Source organism: Natrix helvetica, assembly GCF_964273705.1.
Source record: "Natrix helvetica genome assembly, chromosome: 1".
Classification (NCBI taxonomy): Eukaryota; Metazoa; Chordata; class Lepidosauria; order Squamata; family Natricidae; genus Natrix; species Natrix helvetica.
This window is the reverse complement of record NC_138548.1, coordinates 240,725,508-240,749,169: the sequence shown is the minus strand read 5'-3', so window position 1 is coordinate 240,749,169 and position 23,662 is coordinate 240,725,508. Positions and strand designations below refer to the sequence as shown.

Here is a 23,662-nt window from a genome sequence, read left to right as displayed (position 1 = left end):
GATGATGAAGGATACCATCAGATTCATAGATGATAGCTAGTTGTCTTTGCTTTTTGGTTACAGAGTGTGTTTATAGCTTTAGTTAAGATATCTTACAGGCATATCTCAAAGATTTAGTGGGTTTGATTCTAGCTCATCAAAATAAATCAAATATTGTAATGAAATAAGTCACACAATTTAGGGGGTAGTGGTTTCCCAGTGCATATAAAAGTTACATGCACACTAGTGTTGGAAGAAATATCCTTCTAGGTTCAGTTCCAGGTCGGGAGAAAGTCACTGGAAACATGGAGGCTATTTGAAAAGTTGGTCTAATGGAGGACAGGACCACATGGTTTGAGGTCCTGGGCAAAAAGCACATGGAGTGGAGAAAAGGATATATTTATATACTCTTTTGGGTCCTGCCTTAGAGTTTCCTGCTCCTCTTCAAGAAATGTATCCCATTGGCTGTAAGAGTCCCTGGGTTGTGGGGTGGTCTTAGCTACCTTTGTAGACAGTCTGTGTCCCAGGCTTGGTTGAGCCTTGCTGGGTGATGTAATCTTTCCAGGTGCCATGTGGTGAGATGGGTAGAGGGCTAATCCTATCATGTCCTGAGGGCCATGTCTTAATCCCATCACTTGGGGGCTGAAGGGGGTGGGAGGGAAGGGAGCTGCAGGGTGCTGCTTTGTCTTTAAAACAAGTTTCTCCTTTTCTCATTCAGGAAAACATAATATTCTGCCTTTTAAATATTTCCTAAAATATTACACTAGGCTATAGTCTATTAATTGTGCAATAGTTGTATATTTAAACAAAACCCAACATGCACACCTTAATTTAAAATTACTATGTTACCCCCCAAAAAAGCTAATTGTTATCTGAGACATCAGTCAGTTGTAATCTTTTTGCTGGTGGAGGAGAAAATGTAGTATCTGCAAAGCTCAATAAAGCGAAGCATCATAAAACAAAATATACTGTACTTGGTAATCAGTATGGAAATTGTACAGTATTACACTGCTAGAGAATTTCCTCCAGTTTTTAATACAACCTATCAAATAGAACAACATACCTGAAGGACCTCTCTGGCACATAAGGAGTTGTTTTCAAGTATTTACATTTTTTTGCCTGCAGGGAGGCTCCAGAGCAAGCAGATATCATACAGTATGACTTATTCTCCATGGTAATTTCTTTTAGGCTCCTGCAATACAGTTTTTTTTCAATGCTCTGCATACTAAGATCACATGGAGGTATGGCATTTGATATATGCTGGTATCAAACAAATTTATTTCTTGCAGATCAGTATGGAAAATAATGAGGAGCCATGTCTCTGACTATGGAGATACGGATTTCTATAAAAGAATTTGCTTTTCCTTTAGGTTTTCCAGTCCTTAAGTTGCTAGAATACCTGATTGTTTCACTGAATTATACTAAACTTTGTTAGTAACTGTAATTATAGGCAAGAAACACTTTTGTTTAATAGTTTTAATAAAAAAGTGCTAATATCACTAGCTACAGTGCTGAGTTTGACTATTGCATAGAACAACTTTCTATGAGAAACAGTGGAATCTTCCCTGTGTATCATGCAAACCTGATTTTAAAATTTGTCTTGGTAGTAGATTACATTTCATACTTATACAATGCATTTATTGTTGTTGTTGATGATGAGATGATGTTTCCAAGAACATTTTCAAACCAGGATGAGTCTGCATAGAAAGATAGGTAGGCAAGATTATATTGATTTTAAGTAGCTTCCATGCAATCTTTGAGACAGAATATTACAAGGTACTGACTGTATGAAAAAAAAAAACCTAAGGTACTCCTCCCCTTGATACACCACTGTAGTAGAATGATGTGTGAGGATGAATATGATGTACGTTAAATAAATATATAATCAGGAAAATTCTGTCTCTTCTGTTCCACTCACTCCCCTTCCTGTTCATTGATTTTTATTGTCATATTTTAGAATGAAAAGTAAGAATATATGATTGGTAATCTGTTACAGAGGTACATTGATATTTGTCAATGTACAACAGGATACACGAGGCACGACAAGTACTAAAAATGATAAGTACCAAACAAACAGTGTGATTTATCACATGACCCTTTGTTTTGGTTGGGAAGAACTTCCCATTTGTCTTTTTTCCTATGTCGACCTTCCCAGCATGGTCAACTTCCTGTCTGCCCTTTGTGGTCATTCTCCACTTCCTTTTGCAGTGACCATGGCATGGCTGACTTTGTATCTGTCCCCCTCTTCCTATTGTAGCGCTTTAAGTACCAAACAAGTGACTAGTACTGGGGCAACTTTTTCATATCAAAATGTGCTGAATACCAAATTCGATGAGCTTTGAAACAGTAGAGTACCGAGGTGCCACTGTATTTCTCTGCGTTGTCATTGACAATCTATAAGATTATTAAAAAGTACTATTATCCATAATTATCTATTTGAACTAATTAAAATTATGAACATTTTAAAATTCATTTATTTATTTTATTTTAATTGCTGTACTTTTGAAGACATTGTTGAAATGCGTTAACAATAATCCAATTTGTTTTATCCCGATAAAGGGGAAAAAATGATATGAGCCTATCCCTTCACTTGCATTTTATCTTTAGTCTTACTTAAGGTGTTTGATATATCCAGCTTGAGAGGTATAACACTTAAATGTTGCTCTACCATGTATGAATGCTCTACCACCTGGAAAGTTTAGATAAGTAGTATCTTTATAGATTGATAGTCTGTAGTCCTTAAACGAGTACTGTCTACACCAGGCATGTCCAAAGTGTGGCCCGGGGGCCAAATGCGGCCCTTTTTCAAATTGCAAGCGGCCCGCAGCCTCTTCTCCCCACCGGAGTTATTTGTTTAGTCTTTCATAAAATACCGTATTTTTCGGAGTATAAAGATGCATCTTTTTCCCCTCAAAAAAGAGGCTAAAAATCTGGGTGCATCTTATACACTGAATACAGCATTTTTTGCCTCCTCTCTGCCCCCTTCACCAAAATGGCTGTGCATAGCCTTTAGGAGGTTTTCAGAGTGCTCCTGAGGGCTGTGGAGGGCATAAATGAGCAAATAATGGGCCGTTTTTTGCTCAACTTTGCTCCCCCCCAACCCCCAGGAGCACTCTAGAAGCCTCTTAAGGGCTATTCATGCCCTTTAAAAAAAGGCCCGTTTTCATGAAAAATGGGCCGTTTTGGGGAGAGTGCAAAAACTTTTTTTTTAATTTGCCTCTTCAAAATCTTGGTGCATCTTATACTCCGAAAAATGCGGTAGTCAATTCGCATTTAATGTTAAGGGTTCAAAGAATGTCAGGCTGAATGATCGGCCCCACACATTTTCACCTCACCAAATCTGGCCCTCCTTGCAAAAAGTTTGGACACCCCTGGTCTACATCCCAAGGTCAGAATAGTTTTAGGATGTTCCACAATAAAAGGTGCCTCTGAGTGATGAATCGCCTATTATCATATGTCACTTGGCTTCCAGTAAATAGGTATTTATAGGTATGAGCATTTTCTTTAGTTTTTTTTCCATTTGTAAATTATGCCAAAAATCATTGGGCAATGCAGACTGCTTATCATCCGGGAGACTCAGTTCATTTTAAAGAAAAACAACAATATAGCCTTAGTTTCTATTGCATGCCCCTTTGACACCAAAATATTCAGTGGAGAAAGGGCTTTTGGCAAGGGACATCCGTTTTAGTACCCTTTTTTTTTAAAAAAAAAGACACATTTCTATATGTCATTCTCCTTTATGAGCACATTTTTATACAGAACTACTGAAGCAAGAACTGTACTCTGAATCAATTAAAAATATTATGCTATTATTCTGCTTGGTGTACAGTAATGGAGGATGTTAGGTTTGTTTATTTGAAGATGTGGACAAAGCAATGCACTCTGATTTCCCTGTCAGCCCTGAATTTATTCCTGAAAATATATGTGCTGGAATAAGACTCCTTCTTTATATATGATTAGTCTGAGACAGACTCATAGTTCAAAATATACATGAAGGAGATGCTGTTTATTTTAAGAGATTACTGTTAAGGGTTAGTATAAAAAGAAATTAAGGCTCTTTTTGTTTTGCTTGCTTCCTGGGCAGCCACTTAAGCAAGGTTTGCTATGTTGCATTATTGATATGGAAATCTTGTATAATGTGTTACCATTATTTTTTAATAAAGCATTTCAGTGGGACTTGCCTAATCCATGAGGCTTGGCAGAATCTTCTATGGAGTTGCACAAAGGGCTCTGGAAGGAAGAGTTTGGAAAATTACATACAAGCTGTGTAATATTTTGAGAAAAAGAAAGAAAGAACCAAATCTTTGAAAAGGAAAGGCAATTGGAAATCAGCATTATCAAGTGCAGGCTTCTTTTTTGTATTTGCTTCGTCATATGAGTAGAAATAGATCTGATTATATTTTATTCTGAAGTATTGAAAAAAGTCCATTTGACTTTGTCTTCATATATTGAAATGTATTTGGAGAAAATGTAATTTATTTAAGAAAATCTGATGCTACAATTGACGTTTCAGAAGGGTCTAATCAATCTTGCCAAGAAATTCACTAATGGTGGTAATATATTTATTAGTGCATTCACCTTGAAATTAATAATTAATTTAGGACATTATTTCAATGCCTTAAAAGAACAAGTCAACTTCACATTACATAAACCTTTCCACAGGAAATTATTTTTTCTTGCTATCACAATACCTGTTTTTATATTTTGTTCAGGTAAAGTACAGACACTATGAGTATATATTAAATAGGTTGGATGAAAAAAAAGTTATTTTTACCTGCAACTAATTTATATAAATTATTCAATGATTTAAAATAGGATTCAGCTACCTTTAATGGTTAAAACCTTCAGGGGGATGTTTACATTATAAAATTCTGAACAGCACAAATGAATGAACTCAGCAAATAACTGTAGTAATAATATACAGTTCAGACAGAACTAAAATCTTATGTGCAATTGTAGCTAAAAGCCAAGGATAGGCCAATAAAACTCAACAAAAATGTTCTTTAAAACTGGTGGTCCTAATTAGACTATTATTCCACTTTATTAATGATCTTCCATTACTAGACTATTTAAAATATTTCATATTTAAGTGTAGACAATCATGGAGATGTATTTAAATTCAAAAATAGTAAGAAAACAACACTGTTTGGTTTGGTGGCAGCAGTGCCTCAGATAGAAAGTCCATATAGAGAATGGCAAGGACAGCAGAGAAGATTATAGGAAGCTCACTTCCTGTCATTCAGGATACTGCTTATAAGCACTATGTGCTTAGAGCGCAAAGTATTGTTAGAGACCCCACACACCCACTTTTACGGTCTGTTTCAGTTGCTCCCCTCCAGGAGGAGGTTTCAACGGATTTCTACCAGGACTACCGGATTCTGTAACAGCTTTGTTCCCTATGCCATCCATCTGGTAAACTTGCAAGATTCGTTTTTCTTGCCATGTACATGTATACATTTGGACTAGATTGTGTTGTTTCTCTGTGTCATATAATATGTGTCATACAGGGTATGCACATAATTTTGCATTTATTTATTTATTTATATATATATTCATTTATTCATTCTAATGGTTATTTAGTTTACATTGGAGATGGTGACCCTTTGAGAGCTGTATGCAACGAAATTTCATTTTCTTGTAAGCCGATTAGTGTATTTTCAAAGTGTCAACAAAGTTATTATTCTATTCTATTCAATGGTAGAAATAATATAATTTGTTCTCTTGGGGAGAAAAGAAACTAAGGACAAAAAGACATCATTTACAAGCTCCCAGTTGGTGATGACATGGAACAAGAGGCCTGGCCTTTCACCCCTACTTTGTGGGGTTAAGCAAGGTTCATGGGATGAGATATCAATTTGCTGATGATAGACAGCTGTATATCTCAGCCCATGGTGAGTTCAGTGATGCTGTGACCTTGCAATGCCCGGAGGCTGTTAAGGGATGGATGGGGAGCAATGGGCCGAACATGAACCCTAGCAAGATGAAACGGTTCTGGGTTTGGGATTCTTTGGTTCATGGAGAATTAACATCATTGGTCCTGGTTGAGGTTACACTACTTAGTGCATAATTTTGGGAGGGTTCTGCTGGAGTCTCAAGTCAGATAAGATTGTCCCCCGACTTGATACTCCTTTGAAAGGCTCTGAGGACATGGTTTTGTCAGCATGCCTGGGAATCACAGGCTGATACCAAGCCCATCAAGTGGTTTTTCTGAATGTTGTAGAGGGGTGGGAGTGTATTGGGTTTTGAATGTGGGGGTTTTAACTTTGTAAGTTGCCTGGAGTCACCATGAATGAATTAAGAGGCCATATGAATCTCCTAAGTAAATAAAGAGCAGAATTTGCTTATACTGTAGTTTAAATGATTTTTCTCAGATTCAAATTCAGTATTGGTTCCTTTATTTCTTGTTAGTATTTATAAATATAGGCAGCTGTGATACAGAATCATCTTAATACACATTGCTTACCAAAATATATTGTTTAATTTTCTAGATGAAGACTGTTAGTGTTGCCTTAGTACTGTGCCTGAATGTTGGGGTGGATCCTCCTGATGTGGTAAAGACAACTCCGTGTGCTCGACTTGAATGCTGGATAGGTAAGCCCCTTTGAACATTATTTATCCATTTAAAACATTTGAATTACTTTGTCTTACATTGCCAAGTAAAGGTGACAATATATTCAGTGGAAATCTGTACTAAATAAAGATTGGAATAAATACTAGAACAAAAATGCATGTTGGCCTCTGTTTGTTAATTGGCTTATTTTTAACTTGCTTAAATGCAAATCTCATAAAAATAGTTTATTGTGCTTCTTAAAGAGATTTGTCCTCAGGCCTAGGTGAATATCCACAAGAATAATATTACAACACACACACCCTAAACAACCCCGCATTGCTTACAATTAACACCCACCCCCCTTGAAACATAAAAAATACAACAGACCAGAAAAGGAAAATGCAAAAAGAAATAAAGCAGATCATAACAAATAAAACAAAGGTGAATTAGATCCATAGTCATCTTGTCTCCAAGGCCACCAAGCAAAACAACCTTCAATAATTTCCTGAGCAACATAAGAATGGCACAGATCTTTGGTGGTGGTGAGGGGGAATCATTGCAGAGAGCAGGAATTACAGTGGAGTAGGCTTCTGGATTCCACAAGATGGCATTTGTTAATTGACAGGATCTGGAGTGCAACTACCATGTTGAACTGAATTGAATAGTAGAGGCACCGGGAGTGCCCCCCCCCCCCAGGGCCCATGTCATGAAGGGCTTTAACAGTGATAATAAGCACCTTGAATGGCACCTGTCATGTAGCAATCAGCAGAGTCATGTTCACATAACATGGTGCTCTGTCACAATCCATGCCACTGCATTCTGGATCATCTGTAGTTTCCAGTTGGTCTTCAAGGGCAGCCCCATGTAGTGTACATTGCAATAATCCAGTCATGAGGTGACCAGGTAGATGTGACCATTTGAAGTGGTTCCAGATCCGGGCAAGGACTGGAGCATTGCATGTACCTGTGAAAATACCCTCTAGGGAACAGCTTCCACTTGTTTTATAAGCAGAATGTGAATGTCCAAATTGGAAAGTCTCTGAATCATGCTGGTAAAACAAACTAAGTCCCTGAATCTTCTCACAATTCAGTCAGAGTCTGTTCCTTCCATCCAGGTCTGTATGTCCTCCATGCGCTGGGTCAAGACTTCAGCAGTGTCCCTTGTTCAACCTGGGCTTGCAATGTATAATTGGGTAACTTCAATACACTATATTGGCTGCTGACTTCATTCAGCAGTTTCATGTACATATTAAGCAAAAAGGGTGAAAGCATTGAACTCTACGGTACCCCACTAATGAGAGGCTATGGGTGTGATCTCTTCCCACCTGTCACACGAACTTTAAATTGGCCACAGAGAGAAGAAGAGAAAACATAAAACAATGCATTCCACAGAAACCTGAAGCTGGTCCAAAAGGATACTATAAAAGCTGCTAAGAAATCAAGAATCAAATGAGAGGTGGGTGCACCACTTCCATCTGGGCTTTGCTACATGCCAAATAATCTGCTTCCTCCAGATTCTTGAACTGAAGGCCAGCCGCCTTCTTCACTAAGTGAAGGTTGGGAATTGGATGCTAATCGTCCAGACCTTTTGGTCATATAATGTCTCCTGAGGAAGGGATGAACCATAGCTTCTTTCTATCGTGAAGTAAATGCTGAAAATTTTGCCACAGGCACATTAGCAATAGCACTTAGACTTATATAACGCTTCACAGTGCTTTACAGCCCTCTCTAAGCAGTTTACAAAGTCATTGCCCCAAACAATCTGGGTCCTCATTTTACCGACCTTGGAAGGATGGAAGGCTGAGTCAACCTTGAGCTGCTCAGAATTGAACTCCTGGTGTGAGCGGTGAGTTAGCCTTGCAGTACTGCACTCTAAGCACTGCTTCACCAAGGCTATTTAGAAATGTAAACTAGATACCAATCATTTTTTCCGTTTTGAAAGTCCTTATTCTGTCTTTATTTAACAATCAATATTTATTGAATGTTTATTCAACATTCATTTTATTGTGCATTATCAAGAATGTAATCGTATAAAATACACAGAAATGTTTTTTTTCTCCTGAATGTCAGACTCTTTCTGACTATCTGGACAAGTCCCTGAGGTGCATTTTTGAAAGTGATTTGCCATTACCTTCTTCTTAGAGCTGAGAGAGAGTGACTGGCCCAAAGTCACCCAGCTGGTTCCATGCCTCAGGTTGGGACAGAATTCAGTCTCCCTGTTTATAAATGCCTTAATTGCTACACAAATCTTTCTTTCCCGATTATACTATTTTAAGTTAAACAGTGTGAGTTTGTATGTTATGATTTGGGTTTTATATCATGTAATAAAACACACCTATAATTTTTCTTCAAGGTTTCTAATTACAATAAAAAGGGCTGATTTAAACATCCCCATCTTGGTTTATGTGTTGCCACTTTATATCTGGTAGGATATAATCATTGCTGATTAGTGTAAAATGTTGCATGTGATTTGAAAGTTAGAAAGCATGCTGCATTTTGCCTTAGAAAACTAGCCTAAAACAACCCTAGTGAAAACAAAATATGTTCTCTGGTAAGTTGAAATAACATGCTTTGTACCAACTTTATATTTCTTCCTTTTACTTCTAACCATCTTGATAGCAATAGCAATAGCACTTATAAACTGCTTCATAGTGCTTTTACAGCCCTCTCTAAGCGGTTTTACAGAGTCCGCATATTGTCCCCAACAATCTGGGTCCTCATTTTACCCACCTCCGAAGGATGGAAGGCTGAATCAACCTTGAGCTGGTGAGATTTGAACTGCTGAACTGCAGCTAGCAATCAGCTGAAATAGCCTGCAGTACTGCATTCTAACCACTGCGCCACCCCAGCTCTTAATTTTATCTTAATTTTAATTCCTTTAAATAATATCCTGAAGCTTGGTATCTTTTCATTTTTTAATAGGAAAATTATTCAGATCAGTCTCTTGGTTTATTATTTGTATTTAATTGTTTTTAATTATTAACATATCAGCTAGTTTCTTTTGTATGTCCAATGAAACATGTTTTTCGATGTCATTCTTATAGCCTGTCTTTTTAAAATCTACTTTCAAATTAATCTTGTCAGGTAAAACTTGTTCCTCTTCCATAACATCTTTTAAACACAGGCAAACCTCTTCAACTTCTGGATCAAAATACTCTTCAACATGTTCAATGTAAAAATGTTTTGCTTTATTCTGTATCTGTAGGCTAAATCTGAGTATTCTTCTCCTTTAATGCAGGGGTGAAATTCAGCAGGTTCTGACAGGTTCTGGAGAACCAGTAGTGGAAATTTTGAGTAGTTTGGAGAACCGGCAAATACCCCCTTTGGCTGGCCCCAGAGTGGAATGGGAATGGAGATTTTGCAGTATTCCCACCCCTCTGGAGTGGGGTGGCAATGCAGATTTTGCCATATCCTTCCCCTGCCATGCCCACATAACCGGTAGTAAAAAAAAAATGAATTTCACCACTGCTTTAATGGTAATATTTAGTTAATTCTAGTTCTTTCTAGTGTCCAGTTTTTAAAGGCTTATCTTATTATGCTTTTTAAAATAATTATGTTTTTAAAAATTATAAAGAAGGATTCTTTATAATTAATTCCAAGACCTTATTTCAAATTTATCTGTACCCTTAGTCCATTTGTAACTTTCTAAAATGAAAATTACTTTTTCATTTGTTGCTGTTTATTCCATTATTTTTAACTCCATAAACTTGAACAGTTAGTCCTTGACTTATGACTTGTTGTCCACAGTGGAAGGTTTTTTTTTACTGGAAACCGGAAGTAAATGCTGGTATCCAGCAAAACAAAATGTCATAAAACAGGGTCATGGCGAATAGACATAAAAGCAGGCTGGTAGCCAAGTACCGCACAGGGGGGTATTGTATCATAAGTAGCCTTGGGGAGGTCCATTGTAACTTCAAACGGTTGCTAATCAGTTGTAAGTCGAGGACTAGCTGTATTTACATTTTCTCTTTCTAAAGATTCAAGGAAACTCATCCAGTGCTGTAAAATGTTTCAGTCTAAGAGTTCCTAACAGCTGAAAAGCAGCCAACAATCAGTTTCTGAAAGTGATTAGTAAAGGAAATATGCAAACCCAGTGTTCTTTCAAAGGCTCCGACCATGCTTTTAGCAAGATGGCTGTTGTCTATTCCCTTGTCTCTCAGAGCTTGTGCGGTTTCCTTGTGAGGAGCAGCCTATCTGAAGTACTTGTGGATAAGCACAAATCCTCTTCCTGTCCAGAGTGGAACCAGTCTACTTACTAGCTCTCCATATTGCCATGGTTGTCAGTTCTGTTTTTAGCGGAACTGTTTTTCTGTCCTCCATTTCTTCCCTGGAAGTTTCTTACAGTGGCAGATAGATTAAAAAAGCTTAATAAATCCATTAGTAATGTCTTAATGGCATTAAGCCGGTTTGCAGTAATGGTTAAGGTGCTGGCCTAGAAACCAGGAGACTGTGAATTCTAGTCCTGCTTTAGGCATGAAAGTCAGCTGGGTTACTTTGGGCCAATCACTCACTCTCAGCCCAACCTACCTCACAGGGTTCTTGTTGCAGGGAAAATAGGAGGAGGAAGGAGTATTAGATAATTTTGCTGCCTTCAGTTATTCATGAAAGTAATAAAGGTGGGATAAACAATTCTAATTAATAAAGTTTCTTTTTTAGGCCTCAAAATATGGTTTCTGAAAACAGTACTCGAGGCTAAAAAGAAAAATGTGATTTTGGTCAGTTAATCTTATCAGATGAGGGAAAAGTCTCCTCACTTTCTAAATGCTATTATATCATTCAAAGTTCATTTATTTCATTGTATTTTTCAGTATGACTAATATTGCTTAGAGAAATGTTTTGTGCTTCATTGGCTTTAATAAGATAAAGTATTTTAACAGTATGAACAAAATGCTACATCAAACCAATGCAGTCCTTTAATAAATACAAGTTGCTTATTAAAAAAAATACAGCAGCACAGAGACTTTCCTTTTGGCATTGTCTGGATAGTTTTGTCTTAGTAACCGTATTAATTTATGTATGTATGTATGTATGTATGTATGTATGTATGTATGTATGTATTTATTTATTTATAAAGATTTGCTTTATTTTCTTAGCCCATAAAGTTACTGCAACATCAAATTTAATGCAGTTGGATTTAAAGGATTTAAAAAGAAACTTTGGCATTTACTGCAAAGATGTTAACAATGGCTTATAATTTTATGCATGTTTGTTCAGCTTTGTGGCAGTAACTGTAGATTTCTACTTGCTTTTAAGAGCTCAGTCTAAATCCCACAAACACATTTTTTTAAATAACAGTGGAGTAACTCTGGTGGCTGGAGAATTTTAATAACCTTCATTTTAAGTTTGTAGAAATCAGTGCTCTAAGATGCAGTTACAATGACTCTTGTCTTTCCCCTTGACTTAGTGTGTCCTAGAGTTTTGTATTGCAATATTTTTCAATCTGTACTTGTTTGCTCAGTGTGCCATGTAGGTAGCAGATAACCGGCTCAATAATGTTGCTCTGCACAATTTTTCATTGTCTAAGAGGATTTGAACATGTTTTGCACCAGCTGGCTACTGTTTGCTAGCCAAACAAAAGAATGCTAGAAAAATGTCAAGATTCCTGTAGTCATTTTGCGGTGAAAAGTGGAAGAGACAATAGTTTGAGTGTCCATCACATCTGCATTCCAAAAGCTAATGACAGGAGGAGCAGTAAGGTATGATGTTACTTCATTCCATGCTGTCTTGTGCGCCAGGATTTTCATCATGTAACACAGAGATGGTATTCAGCAGGTTCTGACCAGTTTTGGGGAACCGGTATACTGGTGTTGGAGCCCCACCCCCCTTTTACTGGTTCTACTCTGTGTGGTGTTTATTTTAGATCACATTTTAACAACCGTGGTAGGAAAAAAACCCATAAGCCATCAGAGAATACTTCTGAGAAATATTGGCATGTTTAGGGCTTCCTCCTTCATCATTGAGGCTTTCTTTCTGCAGTGGAAGGCCACCTCTGTGTGATGTTGGGAATCTCCTCTTATATTTTTTTGCTCTGGGTCTGTGCGTACGTGTGCCTGCATGTATTGTATGTGCAGAAACAAGACAGGTATGGATTACATTCTAATCTCTTTGTTTCTCTAATATGTCCCAGACAGTGTGAAACAAGCGTTAGTCTTGGAGGTGACAGAATTATTTTTTCTTCCATTGAAGCCATTGAAGTGAAAGGGAAACAAATAAAATATAAATTCTCAGCAAAAAGATAAAAAATAGTCACTCCTTGACTGCCATTTTGAATGTCCCAGCTTGACAGGACTTAGAGAAATAGTGGCTTCTCTTTGCAGAATCTACTCCCTGCCAGTGGATTCCTGCACTGTATTCTTGCTCTCTATTTGCTCTCTAAGGATTTGCTCTCCTTAAATCTATCCTTTCTGAAATTAAAATTAAAATATATAGTTATGTCCTAATGAGGAGGTGCAGTATACAGTTCTGTTTCCTCTGCATACCCTGCCAAGCAGTAGTGTCTCTCCTGATTTCCCTCCAGGCAATAGCCGGTGTTACTATAATATTTCCTTTACTTTTTATAGAAAAAAAAGACCTATCTTTTATTTGGGGTTGCTTTATGACCACATGTTAAATGTCACAATAATAGGGTAGAAAATGTCATTAAGAAGGATGTATGCCCTCGGGCACTCTGAACCAAAAAGTTGTTTAATGGTATTAGAAATGTGTTGAATACCAATGTAATTCAATAGAAATCTTTCTTTTTATACAACGTGGAATGGAAGCTGTGTATCAGTCTTAAGGCAAGCAACACAGAAAGGTTTTCCAGAGGTTTTTGGAGATGGGGTGACTACAAAGCAAAGGTAGACTTGGCTCTCGCCCTTTCAATGGGATTAGAATTCCACAGTGCATTAAAAGTCATTCAGATGTACAGTCATAGACACAGAAGTGACAGGAAATCTCCATCCTGCCTAGGAACCTTATCTGTCAGGTATAAATAGTCGTGTGTAAAAAAAGGTATTTTTCATGCAAGGAGCAATAGAATAAATGCAGTACATTTTTCCTTTGCTACAGTAAAATAAATAACTGAAATTTACAGTAAAATATGGAAGAAAACCTATTTGTGATGAACATCTATTCAAAATTAGCCATTTTACTACACTTTGGAGGGTATTGTAATTGGGTTTCCATTGTCAATAAAAAGGTCCATCACAATCCCGACTTTTAAAAAAACGAACAGTTGCATGATTATTGTACATGTATAATATATTTACATCCAATATTTTAAAATTGGACTGTGGGAAGAGTCACATCTCTCATTCATGTGTGTGTGTGTGTGTGCGTGCGTGCGTGCGTGTATGTATATGTATAAGTATAGGTATATGTAAATATATGCTTTCTTCCTCCTCATCCTTCATCAATGATGCATTGTTGCAGTTTTTGAACTCTTTAACAGAATCTATTTGTGCTATGGTTAGGATTGTAAAAATAAAGCCATTAGTCAGAAAACATTTATTTATTAACACACCACTTTGTCTGTGTCCATGGCAATATATTTTAATTTAAACAGTTATGCTGTGTATTTACTAGTGGTCAGTCCATATAGTGTATTTTAAAAGAGTATTTTATGCATATGTGAACTGCCAATTTCTATAAATAGAAACTGTATCCTCCCTCTAAAACATCAGTAGGTTATTCTAATTAATATTCCCTTTCTTTATATATCCCAAAGGTGTTTTTTCAAGAGGCAACTGGACTTTCTATTTTTTTCTTTGAAGACGATTTGCTTCTCATCCAAGAAGCTTCTTCAGCTCTTCATCAATCTCTATATGCATATGTATATTTATCTCTTAGTCCTGTGCAGTACTTTAGATTTAAAGGAAAAAATATGCTGTGGAATGCATATGGGTGCTTATAATACTTATTAGCAACTCCTTATAGCAAACACATTCTTTTCTGAGAATTCTATTGCCTTTTGAATCTGAAGCGCTACACAGCATTGTTGTTTAACAACAATTTTGTGTCTATTAAGGTGTGTGTGTGAGAAAATCTATCTGTGTCCATCTTTCTGTCTGTCTAATTAGTTATTTATAGCAAATATTTGGCTTCTATTGTCAGATCAACCAATTAACAAACAGTGTATGTAGTGTTACAGAACATGAAGACAATAAGAAATGGCTATAACAAAAACTTCATACGCCCAAAACTGCTTGATTTGACCTGAAATCAACTATACTTAAAAAAAGTGCTAAGTTTTAATAACTGGAATTACAAAGGAAATCACTTTTTTATCATTTGACTAACATTCTTTTGTGTTCTCTGGCTAATCCCTTCCACTTAACTGTTTGACTACAAATCTTTCCTGATACATTTATTCATCATTACAAATTATTCTACATATTTTCTGAACATTTTAGTAAACTAGAAAGAACATCCAAGTTGTTAAGCAATTAAAAATTGTGCTCATTAATCATTGTAAGATTACGTGGACAATCACCTTGATCTCAATTTTGAATGATAACCTGAAGAGAGCAAAAAAGGGTAGATTCAAAGTAACCCAGCTCTGTGATGTGGAGCTGTTGTTTAAGACATTTTCAGATCGGGCAACTTTCATGGCCTTATGATGGATTGTTGCTTCTGTGATTTCTTTTGACTATCATTGTTTGTTGGAACTGAATAGAATTTCTTCAGGAGTCTTATTTGCATGAACTGAATAGAGAGAGGAAGCACTAGGCTAATAGCAGATATTTGTGATGTTGAAAATTGTTAATAGTATTTTAACACTGTGAATAGGGAAAGATGTCTGCTCCGTTTTCTTTGTTCCTTTTACCTAGAGCTACTGCTATAGCTTCTCCAATCAATACTAAATTTATCCTTTTTTTGTCCATGGTGTCAGATAGGTTCCATTAAAAATACACATTTTCCCTTGACATTTCAGAATACACGATTTTTTTTTTTGGCTGAACTTGCACTATATCTCATTAATCTCTCTTCGCATGCATTTTTACAAACTTCTCATGGTGCTTCAGGGGATAATTTGGAAAGGGTCCAGTTTTTAAACCTTCACTTTTGTCAGAAGCACAGTACTGTATTGGAGGAATGTCTTGAACTCTATTCTCAAAGAAAATAAAAGCATGCTGAGGAAAGTAGGGACAAATATGTGAGCTCCTTCTTCATGACTTAGCATACTGTTTTGAATATGTAGATAAATGTTAGCTTTTCTACCTTTCTATTTGTGTTAATTGTGTTCACGTTGACTTTGAGTGCTGAGCGCAACCCTCTTTCGCCCTTTTGATTACTGGATTGAATGATTATGGGCCATCAAGTCATTATTGATTCTTAGTGACCAGATAGATTCCCCCCTCTCCCCTCCCCGGAAGATGTGTCCCTAACCTTGTCTTTCAGGTCTTCCAATGATGTATTCATTGTATCCATTGTCTCTGTAACTGAGCCAATCCACATCTATGGAGATTCTTAGTCATCCGGGTCATGGTTGTCCCAAAGCTGCTTTTTCAAAGGCAACTGGACTTTGTTTTTTTTTCTTGAAGATTTTTTGCTTCTCATCCAAGAAGCTGCTTCAGTTCTGACTGAATGGTGGAGGATGGAAGGATTTATATTTTTCACAGTCATCTGGTCATTAGCGCTCTTTCTGAGAGTCGTTGATGCCACTTGGAGGTTTAACTGTGCCTGCAGGGTCATTTGAATAGTGCAAATGGATGTAGAACCTTCTTGGAACTTGGAGCTGAAAGGACTGTGTTATGAACAGGTGATAGGGGGTGTTGCATCGCTTATATTCTCACGAGTCTTCTCCAATATCAGAGTTCAAAAGCGTCAATAGTCACCTGATCTTGCTTCTTCAAAGTCCAGTTTAATTCCACAAGAGTGTCACAGAGAATACCATGGCTTTCAGAATTCTGATCTTTATAGGTATAAACACATTGTGGTATTTGTATGCTTTTTCTAAGGCCTTCATGTACAAGAGCCAGTCACTGGCATATTTCTTGACTGCTTGGTCCTTTATTGTTCATGGTTGACCCTCAAAGGCAGAAGCTATCCACCATTTCGATATCATCATCATCAAGTTTAAGGCCAGTTCTAACTGTTATCATTAGTTTGATCTTCTTTATATTTAAATTTAGTCCCATTTTTTTCACTATTCTCCTTTAATTCCATTACTAGAACTTGCAGATCCCTTGCATTTTCAGCTATCAAAGTTGTGTTATGCACCTAATGCAGGTTATTGATATTTCTTCTTTCATTTTTAAAACCATCCTTGTCTTCTTCCAACCTGGCTTCACTTAATAATATATTCAGCATATAGATTTGGTAAATAATGGAAGAGCATATAACCTTTTGTCACTCCTTTGCCAACATGGAAGCAATCTGTTTTACCAGGATATGTTTGCATCATGGCTTCCTGACTTATATATTGTCATGAGGACAATGAGATATTCTGGGATTCCCATTTTTCTCAGCACTCACCATAGCTTGATGTGGCTGACACAATAAAAATAATAAATGAAGCACAGAGATTTCCCCTTTTTTTACAGGATCCTTAACTTCATAAAGAACTGTTCCTCTTGTATAGTTACTGTTAGATTTAAAGGCATAAGTGAAGCAGCAGATTTTCCTATGGTTTGCAGTAACAAAGGTTAGAAGCGATTATGTTTTTTTTATTCAAGGCGCCATGCAGCATCACCTAAAATGACTTGCTGCCAAATCAAATTGGCATATATTAACCTCCTCCTTGTTTTTATTTAGTACATTACAAAATCAGATAATATTTAACAGTCCTGGACCAGGGCCCTATTTCCTCTTCCTCAAGGGAAGAAGGTTCCAGAGATCATAGCATTGAAGTTGATGTATTGCTGTGATAAACAGGCATTTATTTATTTTTTGAGTGGATCAAACCTCTTTAGGCAAAGGAAGAGTCATGGAAGTGGAAATAAAAATCTAACTGAACTATTCAGTTAGTGCAGTGGTGGTGCAGTACCACCACTGGTGGTGCAGTAGTTAGAATGCAGTACTGCAGGCTATTTCTGCTGACTGCCAGTTGACTGCAATTTGGTAGTTCGAAACTCACCAAGGTCAAGGTTGACTCAGCCTTCCATCCTTCTGAGGACAGTAAAATGCTGTCTCTGTAAACCTCTTAGAGAGGGCTGTAAAGCACAGTGAAGCGGTATATAAGTCTAAGTGCTATTGCTATTGCTTTTGATAAGGTTACAATTATCAGCTAAACCGACGTTTTGCTTAATTTACAGACATACAAACTAGATTCTTTTCTGTTATATAACTTATGTTCAAAAATTCCAACTAGAACAAATAGGGGATCCACAGGGATTGTAGTAGTATAAGTAGTCTGATGGCAATTGGCACCCAGATTGCATCATTAAAGGAAACTATAAGAAAATGAGTTGTAGAAATAAGAAATTTAGATGTTAATTTAGGGAAAGACAATTGTTGAAAGTTCATGCATAGTTCCCCCCCACCCCCAGTCTGTGGTTTTATTTGCTATGATTTTAAAATATTTTCTCAAAAACTATTAACTATGGATACTTTTTCATGATAAGTGTTTTTCTTTCTTGTAAATTGTATTGATTTCAACACAGTTTATTCTAATACCAGATTCCATTATTGTACTGCAGTAGCAGCCTTGATTATACCTGACCATAGACTTTTTCAGAGACTTCTGTTTCAATGAAATATGAAAAAAGTAGAACAAGAGATTGCTTTGCATTGTGTATCATTTGACATATTTGGATTGGGTCAGAAAAGCATTGCATATTTACAAATATTACCTTTCACAAATATAACCCCCGTACTACCCCCGCATATGTGCACATGACTCCCCCCTTCCCAGCGCATGCAAATGTGATCCCCACACATGCACACATGACCCTCTGTGACCCCCAACCACCACGCATGCATGCATGTCTCCCGTATGTGCCCAGTCCCCTGCGCATGTGCAGCAGAGACCCAAAAACCAGCTGGTCGGTGGGAGGCGTAAGTGCATATATGGTAGAGCTGAGCTGGGACAACGGCTACGCATACCATAGGTTTGCCATCATGGCTCTAGACTTAAAAAAATGTTTCAGCCCCTTTCTGCTTTGGTAGTTGTTTTTGCATATTTCTGCCAATGCCATTTTACTTATACTCTATAAGGAGGAACAAAATACAATTTTGATTTTAGTTTCTGATTTGTTTGTTTATTCATGTCAAAAGCATCACAATGAAAATAAGGCATACTGTATAACATAAAATTTAAAATATACAATGCAAGATTTAGTAAAGGTAAAGGTTCCCTTGCACATGCGTGCTACTCATTTCCAGCTCTAGGGGGCGGTGCTCATCTCCTTTTCAAAGCCAAAGAGCCAGCGCTGTCCGAAGACATCTCCGTGGTCATGTGGCTGGCATGACTAAACGCCGAAGGAGCATGGAACACTGTTACCTTCCCACCAAAGGTGGTCCCTATTTTTCTACTTGCATTTTTAACATGCTTTTGAATTGCTAGGTTGGCAGAAGCTGGGACAAGTAACGGGAGCTCACTCTGTTACGCGGCACTAGTGATTCGAACCACTTATACAAGATTTAAATATGTGCAAATTCAACGAAACGTATCCCAGAAACTAGCAATGTTCATTGTATTCTGTCGGCTGCCATGAGATCCTCAAGTGTACACTGATCTGGGCACAAAGCATATACATATGTGTTGCTGTCTGCATGTCACCACAGTAGCAAACAACAGAAGCAATTGGATAGCCCCATTTGTTCAGAGTGTCTCTGGATTTTGTTGTACCTGTGCACAGTCAATTCAATGATTTCCATACTTCCCAGTTTTCTTCATTCCCAGTTACCATCTCCTCCGTTGGTTCCATCAAGTTTTAGTTCTTTGTAGCTTTCCATAGAGCCATAGCATACCATAGATTCTGCAATTTCCCTGTAACTGACTTGATCGCTGGTGGGAAAACATTTGGATCTCTGGTAACAATATTTTTGCCTAAGAAATATGCATTTTCTATCATTGCACTTTGCTACAATAGGAGAAAGAATATGCTACATGGATTTTGCTTGCATATAGAACTGATTTCAGTTCTATATTTTACATGCTTGTCCAAAACCTAATGGGTCTTTTATGTCTCTCTTAGATCCACTGTCAATGGGGCCACAGAAAGCTCTAGAAACCATTGGTGCAAATTTGCAAAAACAGTATGAAAATTGGCAACCGAGGGTAAGTATCTTTTTGCCCTCTTGTAAGCTAAGCCTTTTTTTCTCAAAATCTGTGTTTACTGCTGGTAAACTAATAATACTAATACTAGAAAATATTCCACTTGAAATATTGGATACATACTGTATGATCTTTTATATATTGTATTAGACAAAATTTGGAGCTTTTCTATGTATCCATATGGATAGAATATTACAGGTTCTCAAAAACTATTAGGCTTCAATTAGATTAACACTTCAGAAAGGGAAGAGTCATTTTTATAGCCAAGGATTTCTACATTGGTGGTTGTATGATGTAATATTATTGTTACCAAGTAGTTAGCAAAGCTAAATCAGCAAAGCAGTTATTTCCAGTAGATCAAACTCTTTTCTGCATCGTTGGCTTTTGATGTATATGCACAGGTTTTATAGTCAGAGAATACTGCTTATGGCTATTTCTTGAGTCTGTTGCATCGGACTTTAGATTTATGATGTAGTAGTCACTAAAAACTGAGAGCACGTTAGCTTCTGTCCACATGAGTGGTATTGAACAGTTCACTAGTGGAAGCAAAGTCATCCCTTTTATGAATGTATACTAGCCAAGGATGGACTGTCAGTTTTAGGAATGCTTTAATTTGAATTTTTGTACATAGAGGTTTGCTTTTATCAGGAGGGTCATAGCAATATTTGGAGAGAAGCTGATGGCGTCAGTCACTGAATTTCTAAAATCTAATTTTGAAGGTCCAGGGACTTGCTGATTATGGTACTTAAGAGTTCGCTAAAATAGAGATGACATCCATGAGAGCCAAAAGTTTATTTTTTTTTTTGATAAGGCTTGATTTTTATGCCATTTTATTTTAAACTAAAGTTTTCAATTTCTTATAATCTCAGACAATTGTACAGGAATATGATGTTATGGCAACAAGCAGCCTGCTAGATTTACAAGCATAGTGGACAATACCAACTCACAGCAAAGACTCTGCATCCCAGGTCATCATTTTATGTTCTTTGGGCAGAACTTCATTCTTTTTTTGTGTTATGTCATCAACTTACAGAGAACATTTTTGTAATTCGGCAAGCTTTTCCAGAGAGCGCTCCTCAATTTCATTTGTCTTAACACATTCTTCACATGAGCATTTCATTCTTTTCTTAAAATCTTATTTGTTCAAATAATTTTAAAATTAGAGTTCAAGCTTAATTTAAGCTTAGTTTAAATGTCCACGTTCTTTAGATTTATATTTGCTGAAATCTCTTTCTTTCAAAAACAGAAGTATGGATAGTTTTAACATTTCCCACTTATCCCCCTTCCTCAAGAAAGTAAAAGATGGTATGGGGAAAAGGGAAACGAGAGAACTAAAAAAATGGGATGCAAGATTATTCTTGTTCCATTTTGGGAAAATTGGAAAGTTGTACAAAATTTGGAAACAGAAAACTGCACAAGCCAGTCTCTACTTTCTAATGTCTGTTACTTAGTACTAATAAAGTTCAAAGTGATTTGAACTGATTGTGCACAAAATATGTATTGTTTGCTTACAGAAATCAGGATCAAATTCTACTGGATTTTTTAAAAAAAATCTCAGAATTGAACTGAATGTATTATCAGAAGAAGGGTGGCTTTTTCATCTTTCTCTTGCCGTCCTCTCACCTGTCTTTATTTCTGTCCAGATGCAACATAATATTTAAGATGGAGATGCAGAGCTTGAAAATACGATTTCTATAACTCTCTTTATTGATCATTGATCATTGATTCCAATTAACAGTAACTTCTACAGCTGCATGAAAGTCCACAATGGTTTTGATGAGTAAATTTGTAATGATATCACATTGTTACAGTTATTGATGAGTCACATCATTCAAATATCTGTACTGTGCGCAATTCCAGAGTCCTCCTGTTTTCAGCATTATGAAGCGTAATGAATCCTCTGGAAAACTGCCTATTGGCTCACTGATATAAAGGTTTAATGCAGTGTTTCTCAAACTTGGCGACTTTAAGTCCTGTGGACTTCAACTCCCAGAATTCCCCAGCCAGCTATGCTGGCTGGGGGATTCTGGGAGTTGAAGTCCACAGGACTTAAAGTCGCCAAGTTTGAGAAACACTGGTTTAATGCAATATGTAGACCTTAGTAATCCCTTGGGGCCCAAGCAAAACAAACCAGACTCTCTGCTGTTTTAATACCATAACCCATGGAATTGGGGGAAGGGGATTCAGGGAGGAGGTTCTGATAGCAGCCTGTACTTTATGTGGGGGGGGGCATATTTGGGGCTGCTTTGTATAGTTTGCACAGAATATGAGGCTATGTTCTGTGTGCAAGATGTTTTGTGTGCAAGAGGTATTGGTTCGTAACCCTAAATCACTGCCCTCTGAAGCATTGCAAAGCTGAACACATGCCATTTTATTGCACTCTGCTAGCTTTTACGTTTTTTTCTGCAGTAATAAAGAGAAATCGTTGGGCTATCTGCAATAAAACAATAGGAGAATGATTGAATTTCCTAGAACTTTGCTCTCAATCCTAAAAGAAATACTTTTTTCTCCCGTGTCTTTCTTTCCCCTGTCCCCTATCCCAGGCTTGCTTTAGAATAGATGGTCAGTGAAGCAAATTGAAGGAAGCAAATGACAGATCATTGAAACAGAGTAGGAAAGAGTGACTGAAAATGGCTCATTAAAAATATATGACAAGTTGACAAGCACTGATTATTGAAAAATGGGGTAGTGAGTGTACGAGGTTTGCTGGAAGAATTATCCAATCAAACATAATGGAATTTCAATGTTTACTACAGCTTTTCGTACAATTTTTTCATTTGTAGAAATAGCTGTCTATTTTGAATACATATAAAGAAATCATAGAAGGTAATTTTATGAAAAACAATATCGAGAATAGTCTTCGTTTGCAAAAACAATTCTGCTGTGTATTGTTTGGCTGCCATGCTTCTCACTTACAGGTATTACTGATTTTCTAATTGAGAGATTTATCAGTATTCTGCTAATAAATTCTGCTTCAAAACAATTTAAAAATGTAAACCATCATATGGTATGAAATTTTTTCTGTTGCATGACTAGAAAATGCTTCAGCCTATTCAATTGCATGATACTATAAATAATTAAATGTTTAATTATCATGGGGAAAATGGAAGTTGTAATCCAATCCATGGAATACCTACCCTGATGCTATAAACGTCTGCGAATTAAACACCCAAATGTGTTCATTCTCTATAGAATAATTATTATATATTATTCCTATGTACAGTGCATCCAGAAAGTATTCAGACCCCCTTCACTTTTGTCAATTGTGTTATGTTGCTGCCTGATTCTACAGTTGCTGAAATTCATTTTTTTCTCATTGATCTACACTCAGTACCCCATGATGACAAAGTGAAAACAGAATTTTAGAAATGGCTGTACATTTATTAAAAAGAAAAAAAACCCTGAAATATTACATTGGCATAAATATTCAGACCCTTCACTCAGTACTTTGTTGAAGCACCTTTGGCAGCAATTATAGTCTTGAGTCTTTTGGGGTATGATGAGACAGGCTTTGCACATTTTCTGCCCTTTTTTCTTGCAAATCCTATCAAGCTCAGCCAGGTTGGATGGCAACTGTCAGTGGACAGCCATTTTCAGGTCCTTCCAGAGATGTTCAATAGGGTTCAAGTCAGTGCTCTGGCTGGGCCACTCTAGGACATTCACAGAGTTTTCCCTAAGCCACTTCTGTGTTGTCTTGGCTGTGTGCTTAGGATCGTTGTCATGTTGGAAAGTGAACCATCAGCCCAGTCTGAGGTCCCAAGCACTGTGGAAGAGGTTTTCATTGAGGGTATCCCTGTACTTTGCTCCATTCAGCTTTCCCTCAACTCTGACCAGTCTCCCAGTTCCTGCTGCTGAAAAATATCCACCACAGCATGATGCTGCCAACACCATGCTTCACTGTTAGGGATGATATTGGGCAGATAATGAGCAGTT

General features: G+C 37.0%; 1 protein-coding gene across 3 annotated transcripts in view; it reads left to right on the top strand.

Annotated features, from left to right (window-relative positions):
• RPTOR (regulatory associated protein of MTOR complex 1) overlaps window positions 1-23,662 on the top strand; it is a 423,475-nt gene that overhangs the window by 34,304 nt on the left and 365,509 nt on the right. For all 3 annotated transcript variants that reach the window (XR_014174604.1, XR_014174605.1, XM_081944023.1), the window contains exons 2-3: window positions 6,468-6,570; window positions 19,650-19,732. Coding sequence is in view for 1 of the 3 variants with exons in the window: in XM_081944023.1 (XP_081800149.1) it covers window positions 6,468-6,570; window positions 19,650-19,732 (186 nt within the window). In the remaining 2 variants the exon portion in view is untranslated. The remainder of the gene's footprint in view (window positions 1-6,467; window positions 6,571-19,649; window positions 19,733-23,662) is intronic.